This window comes from Cetorhinus maximus, chromosome 3, assembly GCF_964194155.1.
Source record: "Cetorhinus maximus chromosome 3, sCetMax3.hap1.1, whole genome shotgun sequence".
In the NCBI taxonomy this organism is placed as follows: Eukaryota; Metazoa; Chordata; class Chondrichthyes; order Lamniformes; family Cetorhinidae; genus Cetorhinus; species Cetorhinus maximus.
Window position 1 is genome coordinate 29,203,945 of NC_135881.1, and position 24,755 is coordinate 29,228,699.

Genomic DNA, 24,755 nt, shown 5'->3' on the forward strand with positions numbered 1-24,755 from the left:
TTTGTTGCCTTTGGTCTCAAAATGCTGTGATCCTTACCGCAGTCACTGCCGCCATCTGATTCTACCCAAGGTAATGGTCTCTCAGGAGTTGATGTCAATGTTGTATTTCTTCATGTTGGCTTTCATCACAACCTTGAAGCACTTCTTCTGTCCTCCTCTGGTGCACCTGCACTGTTTGAGCTGGGAGAAGGAGATCTGTTATGGGAGCCTGGTATCTGACATCCGAACCATATGACTAACCGAACAAAGCTGATGGCGGATGATCATAGCCTCGATGCTTGTGCTGCCTGAATATGAGAGGACACGGATGTTGGTGCATCTGTCCTTCCACTTAATATCTAAGATTTTATAGATTTGACTCCAGTGCTTTGAGGTGCCTCTTGTACATTAGCCATGTTTCAGCCCTGTACAGTAAGGAAGGGATCACAACTGCAACATGGAAAAGAAACCCAGCACTGTATATTTAAAAACTTTATCCTTATCGCTATTTTGTTTTAAACTGGACTTTTTCTGCTGAATAAAGAAAATTAAGATGGCTGCTACAAGTCACCTGATCACAATTCTTTTCTCAGTTCCTGAAATTTCACACTTCATTGTGCAAGCCCCTTGTAATCAATGGAATGAGAGGAGGTGCAGACAAACTGCCTCCCCCCCCACTCTGAGCTATCAGAAAGGAGAATTGAACCTCGTTACTGGAAGAGATGCCAATACCAAGTTGTCTCTCTCTGAAGGAGGAACAATGGAATCCTGGTTAGGAGCACAGAAACTAACTGTGAAGCTGCAATTAGCCCTTAAAAGGCCATGTCACATGACCCTAGCCTCTGGCATTTTGGACACTTTAATTTTACATCTTTGGTCTTCACAGCCAGACTGCTGTTTTAATATCAACTGGACAGAACTCAAGCAGCCAGGCTTGATAAGCAGTCTCAACTCCACAAAGCCTGCTTGATTCTAAAAGTCTCTGATCAATGCCTGCCAAGTGGTCTAAACACTGAAAAGCCCATCGTGCAGCAGCATAATTAGTTTCAAGGATTTTTGTATTGTTTATCTAACCAGAAACACATCAGAACGGAACTCCACCACAAAGGAACCACCTCTGGATTCTGACTTTGGACTCTGGAACTCACATGAACTAGTATTCATTTTTCTGTGGTCTTTTTACTGTAAAGGTCCTTTTCTCTACCCCCTCTTTACTCTCTGCATGTGCGGGGTGGGAAGTGGCGAAGACTTTTTTTGGGTTTTGAATGTGTAAAATAAACAAACCTTCTGAGTTAATCCTAACTCTAGTTTGCTGTGGATTATTAGTACAGTTGTATCCCAAAAAATAAAGGGTTGGGAACATATGTCACTGCTTATTCTTCCAAAAAAATTAATTCAAAACACCTTCTGCTTATGGGCAGGTGGTAAGAAGAAATCACTGCAGTTTGAACTGTCCCTCCACTGTCCATAACAGCACGGTAGACCACGAGCTTGGTTTTAGTCTTGATGTCGAGATCTTGAAACACTTGCTTCCTCAGGTGGCCAGAGGAAAATTTCGGGCGATGATGGATTTGTTTGTCAATGTCAGCCTTCTGTGAAGGTACTGGAAGTGTTCCGCATTTTCTAGGCACTCATCATGAATCCTAATCAATTGGGCTGGGGTGTGTGCATTTGGAGCTTGCTGATGGAGGACTTTGATCTTCTGAATGTTGAGTCTAAGTCCCATCTTATTGTATGCCTCAGTAAATATGATTCTGTGGAGATCTGTTTCCAATACAGCACTTACTGCAGCATCACCAGCATATTGGAGCTCAGTGACTGAGGCCTGGGTGGCTTTGGTTTTTGATTGGACTTGTCTGAAATTAAACAGATTATTGTCCATTTGATAAATAAGCTGCACTCCAGCAGGGAGCTTGTCTCTCGGCAGGCAGCATAGCAGCAAAGAAGATCAAAAAAGAGTTGGAGTGATGGCACAACCTTGTTTTACCCCTGTCTTAACCTCAAAAGTGGCTGTAATGGATCTGTTGTTGAGGATCACTGCTCGCATATCATCTTGAAGCAGGTGAAGGATGGTAATGAATTTTAGAGGACATCCATACTTCAGCAGACTCTTCTGGAGTGCCTCACGATTTACAGAGTAGAAGGCCATTGTCAAGTCAAAGAACGCTATGTAAACAGGTTGATGATGTTCGCGACATTTTTCTTATAGCTGTTGAGCTGTAAAAATTATGTCGGTTGTACCTCTTGGTGGCCCAAACCCACATTTAGATTTGGGGAGTAGCTCTTCAGCAAATGTAATAAGTCTATTCAGAAGGGTTCTTGTCATGATTCCAGTCCTACTCAGGCCCCCTCCCACAACTCTTTCTCTAGTACATCGATGACTGCTACGGTGCCGCTTCATGCTCTTGTCTGTACCTGGAAAAATTTGTTAATTTTGCTTCCAATTTCCACCCCTCCATCACTTTCACATGGTCGATCACTGATACTTCCCTTCCCTTCCTTGACCTCTCCCTGTCTCAATTTCCGGTGATAGACTATCCGCCAATAATCATTACAAGCCCACCGACTCCCACAGCTACCTTGACTACAGCTCCTCACACCCTGCCTCCTGTAAGGACTCCATCCCATTCTCTCAGTTCCTTCACCTCCGTCGCATCTGTTCTGATGATGCCATTTTCCAAAACAGTTCTTCTGACATGTCTTCCTTCTTCCTTAACCGAGGTTTCTCACCCACAGCGGTTGACAGGGCCCTCAACCGTGTCCAGCTCATTTCCTGCGCATCCGACCTCACACCTTCTTCTCCCTCCCAGAACCATGATAGGGTCCCCCTTGTCCTCCTTATCACCCCACCAGCTTCCGCATTCAACGGATCACCCTCTGCTATTTCTGCCAACTCCAGCATGATGCCACCACTAAACACATCTTCCCTTCACCCCACCTTTGGCATTCCGCAGGGACTGTTCCCTCCGGGACACCCTGGTCCACTCCTCCATCACCCCCTACACCTCAACCCCCTCCCACGGCACCTTTCCATGCAACCTCAGATGGTGCAACACCTGCCCCTTTACTTCCCCCTCCTCACCGTCCCAGGGCCCAAACACTCCTTTCATGTGAAGCAGCACTTCCACTTGCACTTCCCTCAATTTAGTCTACTGCATTTGCTGCTTATAATGCGGTCTCCTCTACATTGGAGAGCCAAAACGCAGACTGGCTGACCGCTTTGCAGAACACCTTCGGTCTGTCCGCAAGCATGACCCAGACCTTCCTGTCGCTTGCCATTTCAACACACCACCCTGCTCTCATGCCCACATGTCCATCCTTGGCCTGCTGCAATATTCTAGTGAAGCTCAACGCAAACTGGAAGACCAGCACCTCATTTTCCGATTAGGCACTTTACAGCCTTCCAGACTTAACATTGAGTTCAACAACTTCAGATTATGAACTCTCTCCTCCATCCTCACCCCCTTTTTGATCCCCTTTTTTCTAATAATCATTATATATGTTTTATATATATATTTTTCTTTTCCCACTTGTTTATATTATTATTTTAAAAATGTATTTCTATCTTTTGTTTTATCTCCACCTTTTAGCCCATTTCGATCCCTTCCCCCCACCCCACCCCCACTAGGGCCATCTGTCACTTGCTCATCCTGCTTTCTAACCTTTATGTCACAATTAGCACATGCTTTAGCTAATATCACCACCGTCAACACCCCTTTGACCTTTTGTTTATGACATCTTTGGCAATCTCTCCTTTGCCTTTACCTATCACTGGCCCTCTATCCAGCTCTGCCTGTCCCACCCCCCTTAAACAACTTATATTTCACCACATTTTTATTTCTCTTTAGTTCAGCTGAAGAATCATATGGACTCGAAACGTTAACTCTGTATTCCTCTCCACAGATGCTGTCAGACCTGCTGAGTTTTTCCAGCAATTTTTGTTTTTGTTTCAGGTTTCCAGCATCTGCAGTATTTTGCTTTTATCTTGTCATGATCTTTCCTGCAATGGAAAGTAGGGAGATGCCCTTCTTCACAGTTGGATTTCTCTCCTTTCTTGAAGGTTGTCACAATAATGGCATCATTCAGGACTTCCTCTTGGTTCCAGATCTGCAGGACAAGGGCATTGAGCTGTAATGTTAATTCCTCTCCTCCATGCTTAAAGATTTCACAGGGGATGCAATCACCTGCTGCTTTGTTGTTCTTCATTTACGTGATGACTTTCATCACTTCGATAGGCATTGGTGGAGTTCCGAGCTCATCTCTAACTGGGTGTTGTTAGATTGAGTTGAAAACACTCTTGTCAACATTTTATTCTTGATTGAAAAGGTCTTCAAAATGCTCCCTCCAACAGGTGTTGACAGCTTCCCTTTCCTTGATCAGATCTCCCCATACTTCGGGCTCAGAGGAGTTGGTCCTTGAATACTTGGGCCAAAAATGGTCTTTGTGGCAGTGAAGAAGCCACGGATATTATTCATATCAGTGAGATTTGAATTTCCTTTGCCTTGTCTACCCACCACATGTTCTTAATGTTGCAGATGCACCTTTGCACCTTGGCTTTTGCTTGTTGGTCAGCCAGTCTCTTTTGTTTTGAGTTTGGGTCATTCCGCTGGGTGTAGAAGGTCTCATGCTTGCAATCAAGCAGCTCGTTGATACCCTGTTCGTCTTCATCAAACCAATCCTGATGTTTTCTGACAGAAAATTCATGTCTCTTTGCAGGCATTGATGATATTGACCTTAAGGACATCCCAAGAACTGAGGGCACTGCTCTCCCCTTCTGTTCTTGATTGAAGTTTGAATGTTTTTCCCTAAGTCATTGTTGGAATTGGTCTCTTTTGATTGGATCCTTCAGAGCTTCGAAATTGATCTTTGGTGGACATCTGTTCAGTTGCACCTGTCATGTGGGAACCAGTTTGATGGACATAATTGAATGAATAAGTCGGTGATCGGCCCAGCAACCATAAGCCCCTGTCATTGCTGTGGTGGTGTGGACATCTTTGCAGTTCCAGGCACGGACAATGACGTAATCGATCAGGTGCTGGTGCTTGGACCATAAGTGTTGTTATGATGTTTTGTACTTGTCCTTCTGGTGGAACAGAGCACTGTTGATGATAAGCCCACATTCTGTGCATTTGGTAAGGAGAAGAATGTTGTTGGAGTTGACATTTCCAACTCCTTCCCTGCCAGTTGTTCCATTCCAGAGATCTGAAATCTCAGAGAAGAATAAGCCTCCTTTGGAACCTCACAGAAAGCTTGGTCAAATTTGGCATAAAACCTTCCGTGGTTTCATTGTTAGCGTCTAAAGTTGGGGCATATGCACTGATCACAGTGGCAAATTGGCCCTTTACCAGTTTGAGGCGAAGAGTCATGAGGTGTTCATTCCTTCCAAGGGGGAACCCATGAAGCTGGTTCACAAGTTCATTCTTGATGGCAAATAAACTTCATGAAATCTGTGTTCTTCTTCTGATGCCCCTTTCCAGAAGAAAACATTGTTGCCTCAGAGTTCCGTGAGCTGCCCACTCTAGCTTGCCAGGTCTCACTCGCGGTGGCGATGTCGAAACCTTATCACCGGAGTTCTCAGGTGACAAACGCAGTGCAGCACTCTGGGTATTCACTCGCGGGTGTGTCCATGAAGGTCCTGATGTTCCAGATCCCAAACTTTAATACTCATGTCTTTTGTGTGTTTCTTCTACAGAAAGTGAGCCCTCTGGATGTGGCTATCCAGTTGGGAAAGGTGAGGCAGACTATTTAGGGCACCATTTATAGCCCCCTCCCCAATAAGGGGTGAGCTGATTGAATCCTAAAGAGGGCTGCTCAGTTGCAGTTAAAACTGCTAAAAGGCACATTTGTTTCATCCGAGTGCTTTATGATAATCTTGTAACTGCTACCTCTGTGGCAGATCACGACCAGAAGCTTCCAGACAACACAATCCTGCTCCCATTGCCAAAAGGCTTGGGAGATGTGCTTGGAAAGAAAGATGCCTGTGCGTGACATCTTTTAGCGTGGAGAAACCATTGCACACCAGCTTCCACACGTGTCTTGACCAATGGCAAGGAAACCAAGGTGATTGGAGGTTTCATTCTGCTGTAGTCTTCGTCTGCCAGAACAGCTATTGAGATATTCCAGATGGCAGATCTTCCTCTGCCTGTTCTGTCTTTGAGGACTTGTTTGCCAGAGCCCCATTTGCTGAGTATTTCTAGGGTTCCTAACAAGCCTTCACAGTAACCAAAGCAACTCAGGACATAAGGAGTCGCACCGTACTTCACCCTATTTTGATTGACCTTTTCTTACTCATTGCCCAGGCTCTGCGGCGAGGATAAGGGGGTGGACTTTGGAACTCTAACACGACTGTAATTACATTCTCAAAGTACTGTGTTTTTTTTCTCGATTTTACAAAAAATTCCCAAAACCTTACCTAAAATGCAGTATTAATAACTTCCCTTAGTAGAGTTCTGTGACCCAAGGACTAGCAATAGCCCAATTGGAGTGATTGGCTTACTGAATTGAAGGCAGTCTTGTACTTCATTACAAAAAACTACTGCGGATGCTGGAAATCCAAAACAAAAACAGAATTACCTGGAAAAACTCAGCAGGTCTGGCAGCATCGGCAGAGAAGAAAAGAGTTGACGTTTCGAGTCCTCATGACCCTTCGGCAGAACTGAGTAAAGTTAGGAGAGGGGTGAAATATAAGCTGGTTTAAGGTTGGGGGGGGTGGTGGGGTAGGGGGAGAGAAATTGGGGGCGGGGGGGAGGTTGTAGGGACAAGCAAGCAGTGATAGGAGCAGATAATCAAAAGATGTCACAGACAAAAGGAACAAAGGGGTGTTAAAGGTGGTGAAACAGAATTACCTGGAAAAACTCAGCAGGTCTGGCAGCATCGGCGGAGAAGAAAAGAGTTGACATTTTGAGTCCTCATGACCCTTCACTTGAAAGCAGCATTTCACTTGCATTTCCCCGAACTTAGTCTACTGCATTCATTGCTCCCAATGCGGTCTCCTCTACATTGGAGAGACCAAATGCAAACTGGGCGACCGCTTTACAGAACACCTGCGGTCTGTCTGCAAGAAAGACCCAAACCTCCCTGTCGCTTGCCATTTTAATACGCCACCCTGCTCTCTTGCCCACATGTCTGTCCTTGGCTTGCTGCATTGTTCCAGTGAAGCCCAACGCAAACTGGAGGAACAGCACCTCATCTTCTGACTAGGCACTTTACAGCCTTCCGGACTGAATATTGAATTCAACAACTTTAGATCTTAAACTCCCTCCCACATCCCCACCCCCTTCCCGATTCTTCCCCCTCCCTTTTGTTTTTTCCAATAATTTATATAGATTTTTCTTTTCCCACCTATTTCCATTATTTTTAAATCTATAACTGTAACACCCTGTCGTCTGTCTTTCCACCCCACCCCCACTAGAGCTGTACCTTGAGTGTCCTGTCATCCATTCTTAATTAGCACATTTTCTTAGATAATATCACCACCTTTAACACCCCTTTGTTCCTTTTGTCTGTGACATCTTTTGATTATCTGCTCCTATCACTGCTTGCTTGTCCCTACAACCACCCCACCCCAACTTCTCTCCCCCCACTCCACCAACCCCCTCCAACCTTAAACCAGTTTATATTTCACCCCTCTCCTAACTTTACTCAGTTCTGCCGAAGGGTCATGAGGACTCGAAACGTCAACTCTTTTCTTCTCCGCCGATGCTGCCAGACCTGCTGAGTTTTTCCAGGTAATTCTGTTTTTGTTTTGTACTTCATTACCATTGATGCAATATCAAGCTGCAGCCTGAGTTTTTAATTATATTCATTTACAATCATGTGGACTGAAGAGCAAATAAATTTGACAGCATGTCAGCAATACATCCCATAACTAATGTCCATAAATGATTCACTATCCATTTCAATATTTTCTTCATCGGTTCTGAGAAAGTCCTTTTCAAAATATCTCAGTTGCTATGCCCTCCCTGACTTTTATTATCACAGAATCCTAGAAGGGAGGGAAGAGGCTCCTGTTTAGCATAAGTTGTGTGGCATTGATCTTGGGCCAAATGGCCTGTTTCTGTGCTGTAGACTTGATGTATTCCTTGTGTTCCTTTTTTGAATAGACATGAACTGTAATAAATGAAATACCAGCTTTGTGGAGTTCCTCTTGACTGAATCTTAGAATTTACATTTAACTAAAGAATGGAAGCAAAAACCAGTTGAGAGCTTTTAAAATTCCTTCAGGTTAGGTTTTCCAGACAAACCTGGTTGAGATGAGATACAATAGACAATTTGGCATGAAACAATGGCAAGTGTCCCTGATACAGTGAAGTTGACAGAATTGAATACATCGTATGGAAGCCTGGTGTCATCACATTGCAATAAGTGTAATCATACATGCAAAACATTAGGAACTCTGAAAAATTTGTTTTCTGAGGATGTGGGGTTTGATTTCAGTGAACTTTCATTACAGATGGCGTTCTGACCTCTGTCAATCACTGTTGTGCAGTGAAGGCTGTTTATCCAGTGTCATCTGCTTGCTTTGAGAATCATGGTGTTGGGCTTTCACTCTTTTCATCCCAGGAAGGTAAGTTTTCAGTCAGTACTGTAGTCCTTCCATCAGTTTTTCTATCAAAGATGATCATTTGTCTTGGATGAAAAACTTATTTTACTTCCATTGAGTATAACTTAAAAACAATAATATTCATTAAAAAGGAAACTTTTAAAAATATATATATTTATTCTGGAGATCAACATCCAACTTCCTGTGATCCCTGTTTTATATCTTACCCAACTGTTAGATGTTTAGAGCCTGGTATTTCAATTTGAGCAAAATCACGTAAGACTAAATTGACTATTTAATTAGAGACCTGCAGTATTAAAGCAATAAGTCCATTCTAAGCATTTAAATTAATGACGGGCATGAAAATTCCACCTCCATTTCCTTAGTTGCGTTTCTCCTGCCGGAACAGGATTCAAATATGCTGTGCAGTATCCATGCCAAAGCAGCAAGCAAATTATCCCCGCCTAGCTTCTGCCAGTGCATTTTGTAATCACCTGCTTGGAGCTACAGGTGAAAAAGAGTGACCTATCAAGTCATTTTGCTGTGTTTTTATTGCTCCTCCCGTTGGGAATGATCTTGCCTACTGATTTCATTTGATGCCCTGACTGAGACCAGACTTTCCGTGCAGGGAAGTGTGGCCTGAACATCATGTTTGTGTCAGCTGTGGCTTAGCCGGTAGCACTGTTGCTGTCGAGTCAGGAGGTTCTGGGTTCAAGTTCTACTCCAGTACTTGAGTGCACAGCTCAAAGTGGACACAGCAGTTCAGTGCTGAACTGTTGGAGGTGTCATCTTTTGGATGAGATGTTAAGCCAAGGACCTATCAGGTGGGTGGAAAAGATCTGTTATGGCACAGCGGATGCTAAATGCCGAGCTGCTCAAATCCCAGAGGGAAACTTGAAACAGCTGCCATAACTGTTTGCAATTTGTACTTTATTTCAAGATGCGTGCCTTGAATTCATTAGTAATAAGACCACAGAGTCTTTGAGGCTTTTTACAAAACTAAATTAAACATTTATTAATAATAGAAACATAGGTCTACAAATTACTGCTGTAATAACTTCTAAATTCCCTAATTAATCTAGCTCCCAGTTATACTTCCGTTAAGGCAACAGTAAAAACAAATACATTTCAACAGACCCAGGCAAAGCACACAATACCCTGGACAGTGATATTCACAGTGAGTTTTCTTAGCTTTGGTTTCTGTTGACAGCAACTTGATACCTTGAGGCTGGAGGCCTTTCACACTTGTTAGATCTTAGAATTCCTTCCGCTTACACATTGCCTCAGCTCCTTTATACATGTTTCTCCCTTTTTAATGTACATTCCATTGTTCCAATATGTCTTTGCAACTTTACTTTTTCCATAATATAAATCTTCCATAGTACTCATATTATCAGCAGTCTTTGGGAAAAATAAACACACTGTTTGGCTTAGCCTCTTATGGCTAGGTGTAACACCTTACCATCTCTTTGGAATTCACTACTCTGGTTTATCTAAAAATGCAAATGTTCTCCACACCTCATATTCTAAAACTTTAGCTGTGTTTACGTATTTAGCACTTCAAACCTAGCTTCTCTTTTGATAACTCAAAAGCTCCAGACTAGCTGACTGCAATTCAATTAAAATCCCCACAGGCACAACCTCACACAGAGAAACTAATCCAAATCCCACTGTTAACCTACCTTTACAATAAATCACAATAATATTATGAAAATTATTATGTTTTCGTGACAGATCCCATGGTACTATTTCAAAGAACAGCTGTGGAATCATGGTGTACAGGCCGATATTTATCTCTCAATCAACATCACAAAAATAAAACAGATTGCTTGACCATTATCACATTGTTATTGTGGGAGCACAAATTGACTATCATGTTTCCTACATTACAACAGTGCCTACACTTCAAAGGTTCAATTCTACAGATTAGAACTTTAATTTATTTGTAATATGTTTAAAAGAGGTTGAAATCAAAATATTTTAGATTCATGGGGATAGTTAGCAATTTTAATTTTTTCATTTCAGCATTTAAAGATTTTCTTTTTTTCCACCTCAGGACGCTCAGGGCTGTCTTTTCAGCTCGCATCATTTGATGAAAGTGGATTGCTTAATCTGTGGGTAAGCACAAGTCATGTCGCTCTACATGAAGGTCTACGTAATTTATATTTTAGATTGGATTAGTTAACAGAAGTAAATAGATCGGTCTATTCATTGAATCGGCCAGTGAAGTTTCTGTAATTTTGTGACTCTGTATTGGATAGTTCACTTCTGATAAGCACATGAATAACTAACTGAGAACTGTACTGTTTGCATCAGAATATCTATGTGACAGGATTGAAAGAAAATTTAAAATTCTGTACTTGGACCAATTGGGTATTTAAGCAAACCTCACTACTCTCATTTGTTTGTGTTTCCACAAAAAGGATATTGGCCTAAATTTTCCATTGGGTGCGCGGAGCTAATGCTGACGCGGGCCGTGACACCATTTTGCATGGATGGGCCAATTAAGGCTCGCCCAGCGTACTTCCGACTCCCATGGAGAGCGGGAGTCTTAAGTTTGCAGCAGGCGTGTACAGACTGCCGGGTCCAATGGCGACCTGGCAGTCTGTATAAAAAAAGGCCAGGCAGCCTCCTTTAGGCTGTTCACCATGGCCAGCTGCAGGTGGCACTGCAGGGGGTCTGCACAGCAGGCCAATGTAGAGGGAAGGCCAGAGGAGGAGTGCAGGGTGTGGGCCAGGAGCAGGGCAGGCTGCAGGGTAGGCCAGCGGGGGGCCAATGTGCCCCTTGCTTTTCCGATGACTGCCTTGCTGCCCTTGTGGAGGAGATGGCAGCACGGCAAGGGTTGCTGTTTCCCTGGAATGGGAAGAGGAGGGCCCCCCCCATGACGAAGCGTGCCTGGGAGGAGGTTGTGAGCTCTTGGGACGTGGTGCGGTGCACCTGGATCCAGTGCCGTTAGTGGTTCAACGACTTGTTGCGCTCTGGAAGGGTGAGTACTGTGTTGGCGATGGGCATTTAACCCAGCAGGTAGCCTTAGTCTTTTGAGGCCCCCCCCAGGTCTTAGTGTCGTGATTGCATTGACTCATGTTGGGCATTTGTTGTATGCTGGGTGGTCAAGCAGATAGTGACCATGCTTACATCAGCCTTAGTGGCTCATGAGAAAATGGGTTCTCCCTGCACCATGTGTTGTTCTTAGTTGCACATGACTAGTCTGGGGGCAACCTGCAGGAGATGCAGCTAGGCGCATACTCAGAGCTCCAACACATATCCTATTCACGGTGATGAGATGGTGGAAGGGGAGCCTCATGGCGTCATGGCCAAGAGCCATCTGGTGCCCTTGGCGCCGCACCTAGTTGCGCCTCCTTGCCATGGGAGTTAAGACCGTGTGTTTCTGAAAGTGATGGACGCAGAATGTGTCCAAGGTGGCTGTTGGGGGTGGGGTTGGGAGCAACCGTACTATGTTTTTGTGACCACCCACCAGTAGCGTGGACAGGAGACACTGGAAGCCTCAGATGGGCCACTGTGGTTGGGGTGCGGCGTGCACGTGCAGAGTACATGAGCGATCAGCCCCAATAAATGGCCTCTGTTTTGCAGGAGAAAAATGTGCATAATGCGCATGAATGTTTGCGCACTGGAGACGGCCAGGCCCAACTTGTCATATTGACCCGTTTTGAACAGGAGGCCCTGGAGCTAAAAACGCGCCATGCGTCCAGGTCCACAGGTGTCGGTGAGGCTGGGGTGGAGAGGCCAGGTATTTGAGGCCCACAGTCCAACCCGCTCTGTCTTCCCACCATCCAAAGCAGTAATGATTGTTGGAATCGTTAATGCAGCAACACTGTTCATTCACAGACTGATAGTTAGACCGTGTGGGTCATAGACAAAGATCCCTCGGCCCTTTGAAGATGCACGTGTCTAGCACCTTCCAAAGTCGCCTTTTCCCATTTCTGACCATATCTCCATGGCCTTGTATGCCATGGCATCGCTACTGCACATCCAAATACTTATTACATCTTAGGAGGGTTTTTGCCTTTACCACCCTTTCAGCCAGTGCGTCCCACATTACTCTGTCCAAAAGTTCCTCATCACCTCACCTGTGAACTTCATGCCCTTACCTTAAATAAATGCCACCAGATTAGTCATCCCTCCGCCAAGGGGAAATGTTGCTTTGTGTCCACCCGATCTATGCCCCTCATAATGTTATGAAGCTCAATAATGTCACCTGTCAATCTCCTGTACTCCATGGCAAATTTCACCAATGTATGCTATGTTACTCCAACTCTCCAGGTCAGCATGCATCCTGGTTAGCGACCTCTGCACTCTCTCCACTCCAATCACACCCCTCCCACGAAGCGCTGATCAGAACTGAATGCAAAAGTGTAGATGTGGCCTCGACAGCATTTTCTGCACATGCAACATGACCTCCCTGTTCCTACATTCTATTCCTTGGCTAATAAAGGCAAGTATGGCTTTTACTTTCTTAAACTCCTTATGTACCTGTCCCGCTACCTTAACAGGCCAGTTGACATGCCCAGCAAGGTCTCTCTAATCGCCCTTACTTTCCACGACCCTACCATTCCTCGTGTATTCCCGCACCTCGTTTGTCCTGCCCAAGTGAATTACCTCACACTTATCCACATAACATTCCATTTGGCATTTCTTAGGCCATCTGACCAGCCCGTCTGTATATGCCTGTAATGTTTGGGCCTCCTCCTGACTATTTGCCACCCCACCAATGTTCGTCTCCTTAGGTTCTGGAAGGTTGAGTGCATTATGAGCCTGGGGGAAAGGGATGAAGTGTGTTACTGTGTGCACACTAACTGATACACTGTCCTTGTTGTTAATTTCAGCATCATCAGAGCATGGCTACCAGGAGGAATTGCAGATGCCCCCTCTCACACCTGAGGGGCCTGAACTGTCACCTGTGTCACACCATTTCAACGAGGCAGGCACCAGCGCAGAGACTAGCACATCAGTGGGAATTGTTACATCGGCTAGTGTCCCGGGGCACAGTGGAGAGGGCACTTCACAATCGCTGGAGGAGATGGCAGAGACAGAGAATGCCGATGCGCCAGCAACCAGAGGACTACAGGGGGACCAGGCACATGCTGAATTGGGCCGTGTTGATGTGCCTCTGGAGTCGTCCACATGCAGCAGCTGCAGGAAATGCGACCGGATGTGCAGGAGCATCTGGGAGTGTTGCATGAGAGCGTGCTTTGCTTGGTCTCTGTGGTGGAGGAATCCACGCGGAGCGTGAGTGATGCCATGAGCCTCATGTCAGAGCGTCAGGCTTCCTCCATGGAGAGAATGGCGACTCTCCTGAAGAGGGGCTTCCAGCAGAACAACCAGCTTCTCCTGGGGATACGTTTGGACCTGCAAGCCCCCACAGTGCCAGTGGCCACAGTTGGTCATTGGCAATGTGGGAGATGGCCTGGGCACCAAGTGTCCCAGCTTGGTGCACATCCATCTACGGTGAGCAGGGAGGCCCAAAGCAACCTCATGTTGGCACAGCAGCTGCCTGTCGTCTCTGCGGGCTCCTCTCAGGGCGCTCCGGATGAGGGCAGCAGCTCCTCCGCCCCTCTGCCAGTGACCTTTGCATCTGTTGAGGCTGCAACGACTAGGGAGATGCCAGCTGTGGAACTGGCCACTCCCTCCCAGGCGGGGCCAGCACAGGCTCCACGGGCCAGAGGACGACCAAGGTCATCGAGGCCAACAGGACAGCAGAGTCAGCAGGCTGTCTCAGAAGCCACTCCGAGCGATGGGGTGGCACCCAGACGCAGAACCCATAAATGTAAGCATAAGGCACCTTAGGCACTCCACGGGTTTGTCACTGATGCATTTGTGTTGGCCCTAGATTAGAGAATTTTTATTTTTTGACGTTGTAACAACGTTTGGAATTAATTTTGTTGGACCATATGATGGATCAAAATAAAATCCACATGTGTTACCTTAGCTGAGGGTGGCTCCTTTGTGCTGCATTTGTATGTTTCACAGACATGTAATGAGTGCTTGGGTGGACATTGAGGTTTAAGTGCAAAGCCCTTAGTTGCAGCTGATGAAGTGGAAGATGTAGCAGTTAAGTGCTGCGTATGGATGCGCCAGGCAATGGTGGTCCTCCAGATCCATTTGTGTGGAGCTAGCTGAAGGTTCGTTGGATTAAAGTCTCCCGGGTGTCCCTGCCTCCTTAATGTAGTGCCGGGCCAGCGTTCAGCCCCTCATCGTTGCCCTGTGCTCCCTCAACCTCCAAACCACTGCTGGAGTCATCGTGTGCAGCTGCATCCACTGCATCAAGGTCTTCATCGTCCACTGCACCCTCCTTTTCCAGCGCAAGATTGTGAAAAATGCAGCATGCTACCAGTATCACTGAGACACGATCTGAGGGGTACTGGAGTGCGCCCCCTGAGTGGTCCTGGCACCGGAAGCGCATCTTGAGAAGACCGATGGTTCTCTCCACCACAACCCTTGTGGAGCCATAGCTCCTACTGTAGCGCTGCTCAGCTTCTGTTCTTGGATGGCGGAGAGGCGTCATGAGCCACCTTCTGAGGGGATAGCCCTGATCACCAACCAGCCAGCCATCCAGCTGAGCCGGAGCACTGAAGAGCCCCGGCACCTGGGAGTGTCTGAGGATGTAGGCATCATGGGAGCTGCCTGGGTACCTTGCACAGACTTGTAGAATCAGCATCCTGTGATCTCACACTATCTGCACGTTCATGGAGTGGAATCCCTTCCTGTTGACGAAGGCACCGGGCTCACCTGCTGGCGCCTTGATGTTCACATGTGTACAGTCTATTGCACCCTGTATGCGGGGGAAGCCAGCAATGGCCGCGAAGCCTCTGGCTCGCTGTGCCTGACTTGCCTGGTCACAGCAGAAGTGGATGAAGGTCAATGCACGGCTGAACAGAGCATCTGTGACTTGCTTGACACAAGTGTGGACAGCTGATTGGGAGACACCGCAAAGATCACCCACCGAGCCCTGGAAGGAGCCAGAGGCATAGAAGTTGAGGGCAACTGTGACCTTCAGAGCCATTGGCATGGGGTGTCTGCCCACACAGGAGAGATCTCAGGGCCAATCATCGGACAGACATAGCTGACTGCCTCCCTTGACAGTCGGAGCTTCCTTCGGCATTGCACCTCCGACATATTGAGGTAGCTGCTTCTCCACCTGTATGCCCTGGCAGCAGGATAGTGGCATTTTCTGTGGCCCCTTTCACCTTGGACTACCTCTTGGCCCAGCGCCCCATGTGCCTGCGCCTATACTCCCAATGGCAGCTCCCATGGAGGCTGATTGTCCACTCCTGGCCTCCTCCTTATTCTAGCCCTCCCCCCTCAGAGGAGCAGCCTCCAGTGGAGATGTCAGAACCCATACCCAGGCTAAAGGGAGGCCTCTGGAAAGCTGCAGGCCCGATAAAGATTACTGACTGCACTGCTGAGCTGAAGGTTCAAAATACACAGAAAGCTGCTGGAATTCGTTCTAAACTGCTACAGATCACACAGGCAAGTTTAAAACACTTTCTACAATAAATACTTCACAGAACAGATTCACAACCCCACTGAGCCCTCATATCCCGCCCGTGGATGAGTTTTATTAAAATGTCGCTTACCCGCCTGCCCGTTGCGCCCATGTGCCGAGCCAAAGATCGCACGGGTGCCTGAAAATCAGTGCCGATTGCCGAGTTAAGGACCTTAATTAGCCCTTTAATTAATGGCGGGCGCGCATTGCACTTCATCGTGTGCCCGCCCAACGAAATATCACGATGGTGCACGGTGACGTCGGGATGCTTGCCCGACATCACCGCCCGTCATTTTATGCACTGACATGCGGCCCCGCCACCTCCCCCCCCGGATGTCACCCAGAAAATTCTGCCCATTATTTCATCCCTATTCCCAAGAATTGTCATTTTTCTGAGGATGTATTTTTTTTGGAAGAGCACCCCAAATACTTTTCCCAAGTTTAAGTTGTTCTGTAGTAATTCATTTTAATCTTTAAGTAATCTTGTTAGTTGTTTCAGTACAATTGTCTACAATTTAATTATTTTTGCAATTTTCCAAATTGCTGTATTACATGGAAATTAAAACCTGATTTCTTGAAATTGGTTAATGACACCCCCTCACTGTGAATAAGTGATGCACTAGCTACATAAGTTTTCAACAAATTTCCCATGTTTCCCAAGAGAAGTTGTCCTCAAACCATTATTTTGATCTTTGCTGTTGCGTGAGTCCCATTATAAATAGTTGATAATGTTTATAGCTTTTTTAATGAGCTGTCAGCCTTACTCTGATGTTTATATGAACCTAGGCTTTGATTTTGGTGGAAACGTGCATTGTTTAGACTGACTAGTCCTTAAAATGTGATACTCTGGGTGACCTTCACTGCTTCTTTAAAAAAGATGCCTTCACTGTAATTTAGTTCACTTTCAATTTGGGGAGAATATAACTTGGAGAACAAGTTTGCAATTCATGAATATTTGGATGATAATTGAAGAGTGGTACCCTAGCATGAAAAAGTTTGCTGTATTATTTATGTAAAGGAAATTAGATGATTGTTTGAAGAAGAAGAATATTAAAGAGTACATGGAAAGTGAGCTGGAGAGTGAGACCACACTAGATGACTCATCTCACTGCAACAATACTGAAGAAACTTAACACTATCCAGGACAGATGGTCCTACCATCTATTCAGCTACACTGCACTATCTTCAGGATGCACTGTAGAAAACTCACCATGGTTAATACGGCAGTAAGTTACTTCTGCAATCTCTATTTCCAAGAGTAACAAAGCTCTAGGTTCCCTTTTAAGTCTCATACCATACTGATATGGACATACTTGCTATTTAAGCATTTTGACCCAGCAATATAAAAATATTCCTTGCCTAGCACTGTACAGGAGCACAAGAACTGCAACAGTTCAAGGAGAACCCCCTTACCACTTAAGGCAACTAGGGACAATAAAGGCAGTCTCCTCAGTGTTGCAAAAATCCTGACAGCTAATAATCAAAAAAGAGAAAAAACACCGTTGTAGGCCTGGATCTCTACTCTAACAAACCATGAATCAAATATTTCATAATTATTTAAGCTGTTGACTCACTCAGCTAATTAATATTTTTAAATAAATTTTAGCAGTTAATTCTGCAGTGCAGCATATCTGCTATTATTTAGAAAGGATTTTTTAAAAAAGATAAAATAGTTGTAGAGGATAATGTGATCTTTATCCTGACAAACCTGTGTAGCAGGAGTAGAAACTTTGTGGGCCAAAGGAATACAGTAGGAAATAGAACGTAAGACAGTGGGAATTGTGGCACCAAAGTGATGTGAAGGAATCATCTGTATAAAAGCAGCTGTTTTTGCCTAATTATTTTCAATGGTGTTTATTTATTGAGAAATAGCTTTGAAAGCCAATGATTCAGTAATGCTTATGAATGTGAAGAAAAGGTTTTCTTGAAACTAATAATCTCAAAAAAAAAATATAGTTCTAATATGGAAAATAGAAAATGCAGTTTAAAAACAAAAATGCAAGTATATTGGGCCCCAATATTTACTGGGGCACAATCGCATAGTGGGGTGGAGATGTTATGGCTGGGTAACCCAGAAGCGATGATTTAACTGGATTCCTTGGATTTCTAACTCCACGGCTTCTTCAGTTTTTATATTCTCCGTTTTGCTGCAGCTGTGGAGTGGAAGTGTACAAGAGAGTGAGATTGTGTGTTTGGGGAGGGGTGTAGAAGAGCAAAAAGGGTTGGGTGGGAGATCAAGTGTCCTTAGGGAGATTGTGGATGGAAGATTGGGAATAAAATTGTGGATGCAAGATTGAGGGTGAGGCCATGTGTCATGAAGCTATTAATGTATATAATATTTTTGGCTCTGTTCTGTTTGGCTCTGCCAGGCTCTGTTTGGCTCTGCTTCACAGAATCACAGAGTCACACAGTGCAGAAGAGGCCCTTTGGCCCATTTTGAAAAATATTTTTTCTTTTAAAATAAGAGTTTTAGTCTGCGGGTGTGTCTAAATTGGATTAAAGCCAGCGAGTCTGGGTGCTTTGATGGGTACTAGTTTTGATATGTAAGGGAGATAGAATGCATTTGCATTTTTTGAATAGAGCATTCAAGAAGTGGGATGAAAACTGACGCCTTTCTAGCAGCTACCAAGCAATATATATATATGTTTATATTACTAATAAATTTGGTACTGTGAAAGAGGTTTCATTGTTAAAAGGTGAAGTGTGGTGGTGGTATAACTTCAGCAGTTTTCGGGTGTGCAGAGCAGAGGCAATGTGAGATCAAAAGGCAGCTGCAAGCCTCCAACGGGCTCCACAGCAACCAAGTCAAAGAACCTCATTTTGAATTCGTAAGGTGAAAATGCTTTGCCTGGTTAAGTCTATTGGTTGCTGTTGCCTTAATGGAGATTAGTTTGGGAATTTGTTAAAAGGTTTGATAACAGTAATTTGTAGCCGTGTGAACATATATTTTAACCTGTGTAAATTAGTAAAATATTTCATTCAGTTTAATGTAAAACCTCGAGCCTGATTCCTGAATTTAGAGTCGCATCTGGTGGGAGGCGGTGACCTAATGGTATTGTCACTGGACTGGTAACCCAGAGACCCGGGTAAAGCTCCAGGGACCTGAGGTCGAATCCCACCATGGCAAATGGTGGAATTTGAATTCAATAGAAATCTGGAATTAAAGTCTGATGATGACCATGAAACCATTGCCGATTTTCATAAAAACCCCCATCTGGTTCAATAATGTTCTTTAGGGAAGGAAATCTGCTGTCTTTACCTGGTCTGGCCTACATGTGACTCCAGACCCACAGCAATGTGGTTGTCTCTGAAATGCCCTCTGAGCAAAGGCAATTAGGGATGGGTAATAAATGCTGGCCTAGCCAGTGATGCCCACATCCCATGAACAGATATATTAAAAAATAATCTCAAACACAACACTTAAAATTATAGGTTATGACAGTTGTTCAAAGTTTCAAAGTCAGTGTGCTAGACGTTGCAGGGAAAATCTGTAGGAATTATTGGAGTACAGAAAAGGTCTGGAAGTAAAGGTACTGTGGGTTCTGAGGTTCAGGCACAGGAGAAACCAGTGGTTTGTGTACAGGTGAAACAGGGAGAATCAGTGAAAGGTAAAGAAGTGGGAATGTGTCCACAGTTTACTCGAGAATTCCGAGGAGCAGGTTGCAGAAATGTTTAAGGACTTTGGATGCGAAGGGAAAGTCTTTCCATGTGTACAGGGTGGAGTAGGTAAAGATATTAAAAATTTAAGAGACCCAGGGGCTAGTCAATCCTTAATGTTGTGGGATGGTGATATTTGTTGTTCAGAGGGAGTGCTACAAGAGAAGGTAATAATAAGTGGGTAAAAACAAAAAACTACTGCGGATGCTGGAAATCCAAAACAGGAACAGAATTACCTGGAGAAACTCAGCAGGTCTGGCAGCATCGGCGGAGAAGAAAAGAGTTGACGTTTCCAGTCCTCATGACCCTTCAGCAGAACTGAGTATAGTTAGGAGAGGGGTGAAATATAAGTTGGTTTAAGGTGGTTGGGGGGTGGGGGGGGGGGGGGGGGTGGGGAGAAGTTGGGGGTGGGAGGTGGGTTGTAGGGACAAGCAAGCAGTGATAGGAGCAGATAATCAAAAGATGTCACAGACAAAAGGATCAAAGAGGTGTTGAAGGTGGTGATATTATCTAAGAAAATGTGCTAATTAAGAATGGATGGCAGGACACTCAAGGTACAGCTCTAGTGGGGGTGGGGTGGAAAGACTGACAAGGTATTACAACTAATACCTTGTCAGTCTTTCCACTCCACCCCCACAAGAGCTGTACCTTGAGTGTCCTGCCATCCATTCTTAATTAGCACATTTTCTTAGATAATATCACCACCTTCAACACCTCTTTGATCCTTTTGTCTGCAACATCTTTTGATTATCTGCTCCTATCACTGCTTGCTTGTCCCTACAACCCCCCCCCCCCCCCCCACCAAACCTTAAACCAGCTTATATTTCACCCCTCTCCTAACTATACTCAGTTCTGCTGAAGGGTCATGAGGACTCGAAACGTCAACTCTTTCCTTCTCTGCCGATGCTGCCAGACCTGCTGAGTTTCTCCAGGTAATTCTGTTTTTGTTAATAATAAGTGGGGTTCATGGAGATGCTAAATCTATTCCATTGTGGAAGGTAAATTTAAAGAGCAAATGGAAGACAGGTGAGGTTATAGTTGGAGAGTTGGAAAAATTTCCCACTGCAGGGGTTCAATTTATTCTGCGTAATGATATCGCTGGATTGTAAATGTGAGTGATCCAGAAGGAACATCCTGGATTGTTTCCTGACTGTGTTATAATGAGATCAAAGGCCCACCGGGAATAGCAAAATAAACAAGATAACCAGTTAGTTCAAAGGCAAGAAGAAGGTGGCGAAATTCAATTAGCTGGCGCTGTATTGATAACATTGTTCAGGAGGAAGGAATGCAGAATAGTTCCGTTGAAGTGTTTAACTCAAAGAGGTTAGTGGAGTTACAGAAAAAAGATTTGCAATTAAAACAGTTATATCAGAAAGCTTATTCAGAAACCGAAGCAAAATGTATTCAAGTATGTTATTATCTTCAAGGAACTATATTAATGAGAAAGTGGCGGTCGGATCATGTCTCAGCAAATGAAAGCTGCAGGGAGGTGCATTAGATTGTTATCTCATTAGGGTAGGAAATGAGATTCTAAGGATTGCTCATGAAATTCCAATGGGGGGACATTTAGGAATTAGGAAAACACAGGAAAAGATACAGAGGTTTTTTTTGGCCAGGATTGCATAGGGATGTAGTCAAATTCTGTAGAACCTATCATATATGTCAAGTAACAGGAAAATCACAAGCAGTGATTAAGCTGTGGCGCCTTTAATCCCAATACCAGCATTCAAAGAACCTTTTACCAGGGCCATGATTGATTCTGTAGGACCCCTCCCTAAGACTAAAAGTGGAAATCAGTATTTATTAACAATAATGGATGTGTCGATCAGGTTTCCTGAAGTGATGCCTTTAAAAAATATTACAACTAAGAAGATTGTGAAGGAGTTAATTAAATTTTTCCCATGATATCGTTTACCTAAGGAAATACAATCAGATCAGGGGTCAAATTTCATGTCACAGCTGTTTAAGGAAGTAATGAACAGATTGGGGATAAAACAGTTTAAGTCAACAGCTTATCATCCGGAGTCACAAGGAGCTTTGGAAAGATGGCATAAAACTTTAAGACTATGATGAGAGCATACTGTCAGAATTATGCACAGGATTGGGATACAGGAATTCCATTTTTGTTATTTGCTATTAGAGACGCTGCTCCTGCATGGACTGGTTTTTGCCCTTTTGAACTAGTTTATGGTCAAGAGGTAAGGGGACAACTGAAAGTGATTTATGAGAAATTGGTTGGTCAAAATTCAGAAACTACCCACCTGGATTACGTATCAAATTTCAGGGAAAGATTGAACGGAGCATGTGAGTTGGCTAGGGAACATTTAAAGATATCACAGCAAGCGATGAAAGTGAAAGCAGATAAGAAGGCTAAAATTCACTGTTTTGTTTCTGGAGAGAAATTACTAGTTTTGTTACCAGTACTAGGGAAGTCATTAAATGCAAGATTTAGTGGGCCTTACAGGATTGAAAAGAAATTCAGTGAAGTACATTATTTAATAAATACTCCAGATAGAAGAAAAAAGCAGAGGTTGTGTCATGTAAATATGCTTAAAAAAATACTTTGACAGGGAAGAGGAACAAAAAGAGAGGTTAGTGATGGTAGATGATGAGAAAGAAGTTGAAGTGCAGGACTCTGAAATTGATTTTCCTTTAATCAAATTGGATAATGTGGTGGTGCTTAAAAATTTAAATGCAATATTGAGTTACCTTCCAAACAAGTGTCAAAGTGATTTGGAAAAGCTATTGCAGTCACACACACCTGTTTGTAGAAATAAGTTGGGAAAGACACATTTAGCTTTACATGATGTATGTATAGAAATATCACCTTCAGTGAGACAACAACCTTATAGATTAAATCCGGCAAAGTTATCACAAGTACAAAAGAAATTAATTTCATGCTTCAAAATTATATCATTGAGTCTAATTGCAGTGACTGGAGTTTCCCTGTTGTACTGGTACCGAAACCGGATGGAACACAAAGGCTGTGTGTGAACTATTGAAAGCCAAGATGTGGTGACAAAAGCAGATTCATATCCCATACCACGGTTGGAGGATTGCATTGAGAAAGTTGGACAATCGAAATTTATGACAAAGATTGACTTGCTGAAAGGATATCGGCAGGTACCATTGTCGGAGAGGGCAAAGGAGATATCAGCTTTCAGAATGCCGAGTGGACTATATCAGTTTAAAATCATGCCATTTGGTATGAAGAATGTACCTGCAACATTTCAAAGACTGACAAACTAAATAATTGCGGGTCTAAGCAATTGTGCGGTTTATATTGATCTAATTGTTTTCAGTCAGACGTGGGAGGAGCATTTACAGCATCTGGATGAATTATTTACTCGACTACAAGAAGCTAATTTGTTGATGAACTTGGATAAAAGTGAATTTGCAAAAGTGCAAGTCACATATCTAGGCAATACCATTGGACATGATAAGGTGGCTCTGAGAGATGCGAAATTCAAGGCCCAGTGCCTACAACAAAACAAGTAGCTTTGAGAATCCTGGGCATGAGTGGGTTTTATCAGAAATTTGTACCAAATTTTAGCCAAGTGGTTGCTCCACTGACTGAACTATTAAAAAAGAACAAGAAGTTTCAATGGACACGAGCGTCAGAAGTCATTCGATATTTTGAAACTGTATTAACTATGACACCAGTGTTGGCAGTACCCAATTATGCCCAGCAATTCAAGTTGGCCATTGACGCAAGCGATATAGGTATTGAAGCTGTTCTGTTACAAGATGATACTGGAATTGAAAAACCAATAGGGTATTTTTCACGGAAGCTTAATGTACAACAGAGAAGGTATTCAGCGATCGAAAAAGAGACTTTGAGTTTGGTGTTTGCATTGCAGCATTTTGAAATTCATGTTGCAAACAATTCATCAGAAACAATTGTTTATACAGACCATAATCCTTTGATGTTTTTGGACAAATTTCGAGACAAAAGTGCAAGGCTTTTCAGATGGAGTCTCTTATTACAGCCATTTAATCTACTTATTATACAGATAGCTGAAAGAGAAAATCTGTTCGCAGATGCATTATCAAGAGTTTGAAGCTTAAAGGAAATTGGGACATTTAAAAAAAAACTGGACACTGAACTGTAGTGAATTCTGTTGATACCAAGGACTTGTGTATACATATGTTGTTATGTTAATGCATGCATCTGGTAATAGTGTAAAGAGTATAGGAGATAGTGTGAGATGGGTTATTAAAATGAAGCCGTCTTTTAGAATTATGACGGTTCATTTTCTGATAAGGAAGGGGATGTCATGAAGCTATTAATGTATATATTTTTTCTTTTAAAATAAGGGGTTTAGTCTGCGGGTGTGTCTTAATAGGATTAAAGCCAGCTAGTCTGGGTGCTTTGATGGGTACTAATTTGTGATGTGTAAGGGAGAAATCATGCATTTGCATTTTTTGAATAGAGCATTCAAGAATTGGAGTGAAAACTGGCACCTTTCTAGCAGCTAACAAGCAATATGTTTATATTACTAATAAAATTGGTGCTATGAAAGGGGTTTCATTGTTAAAAGGTAAAGTTCAAAGAGGCTGGTGAGATGATGAGAATTTGAATTCAATCAGTGGTGGTAGGTATAACTTCAGCAGTTTTTGGGTGTACAGAGCAGAGGCAATGTGAGACCAAAAGACAGCTGCAATCTTCCAACTGGCTCCACAGCAACCAAAGTGAAGGAACCTCATTTTGAATTCGTAAGGTGAAAATGCTTTGCCTGGTGTCTGGTTAAGTCTGGGTTGCTGTTGCCTTAATGGAGATTAGTTTGGGAATTTGTTAAAAGTTATGATAGTAGTCATTTGTAACCACGTGCACATATATTTTAACCTGTGTAAATTAATAAAATGTTTCATTTAGTTTAATGTAAAACCTCGAGAATAGGGTTCCTGAATTTAGAGCTGCATCTCAAACATAACACTTAAAATTATAGGTTATGACAGTTGTTTAACATTTCCCTCTGGGATTTTGAAATAACTCCACATTACCAATTGCATCGGTCATAACACCATGGGGAGAATTTTCCCCCTGTTGGGGGGACTGAGCGGGCGTGGGCG

General features: G+C 43.7%; 1 protein-coding gene across 6 annotated transcripts in view; it reads left to right on the forward strand.

Annotated features, from left to right (window-relative positions):
- dync2i1 (dynein 2 intermediate chain 1) overlaps positions 1–24,755 on the forward strand; it is a 140,346-nt gene that overhangs the window by 100,229 nt on the left and 15,362 nt on the right. For all 6 annotated transcript variants that reach the window (XM_078537262.1, XM_078537269.1, XM_078537275.1 and 3 more), the window contains 2 exons: positions 8,432–8,545; positions 10,578–10,639. In XM_078537262.1, coding sequence (XP_078393388.1) covers positions 8,432–8,545; positions 10,578–10,639 — 176 coding nt within the window. The remainder of the gene's footprint in view (positions 1–8,431; positions 8,546–10,577; positions 10,640–24,755) is intronic.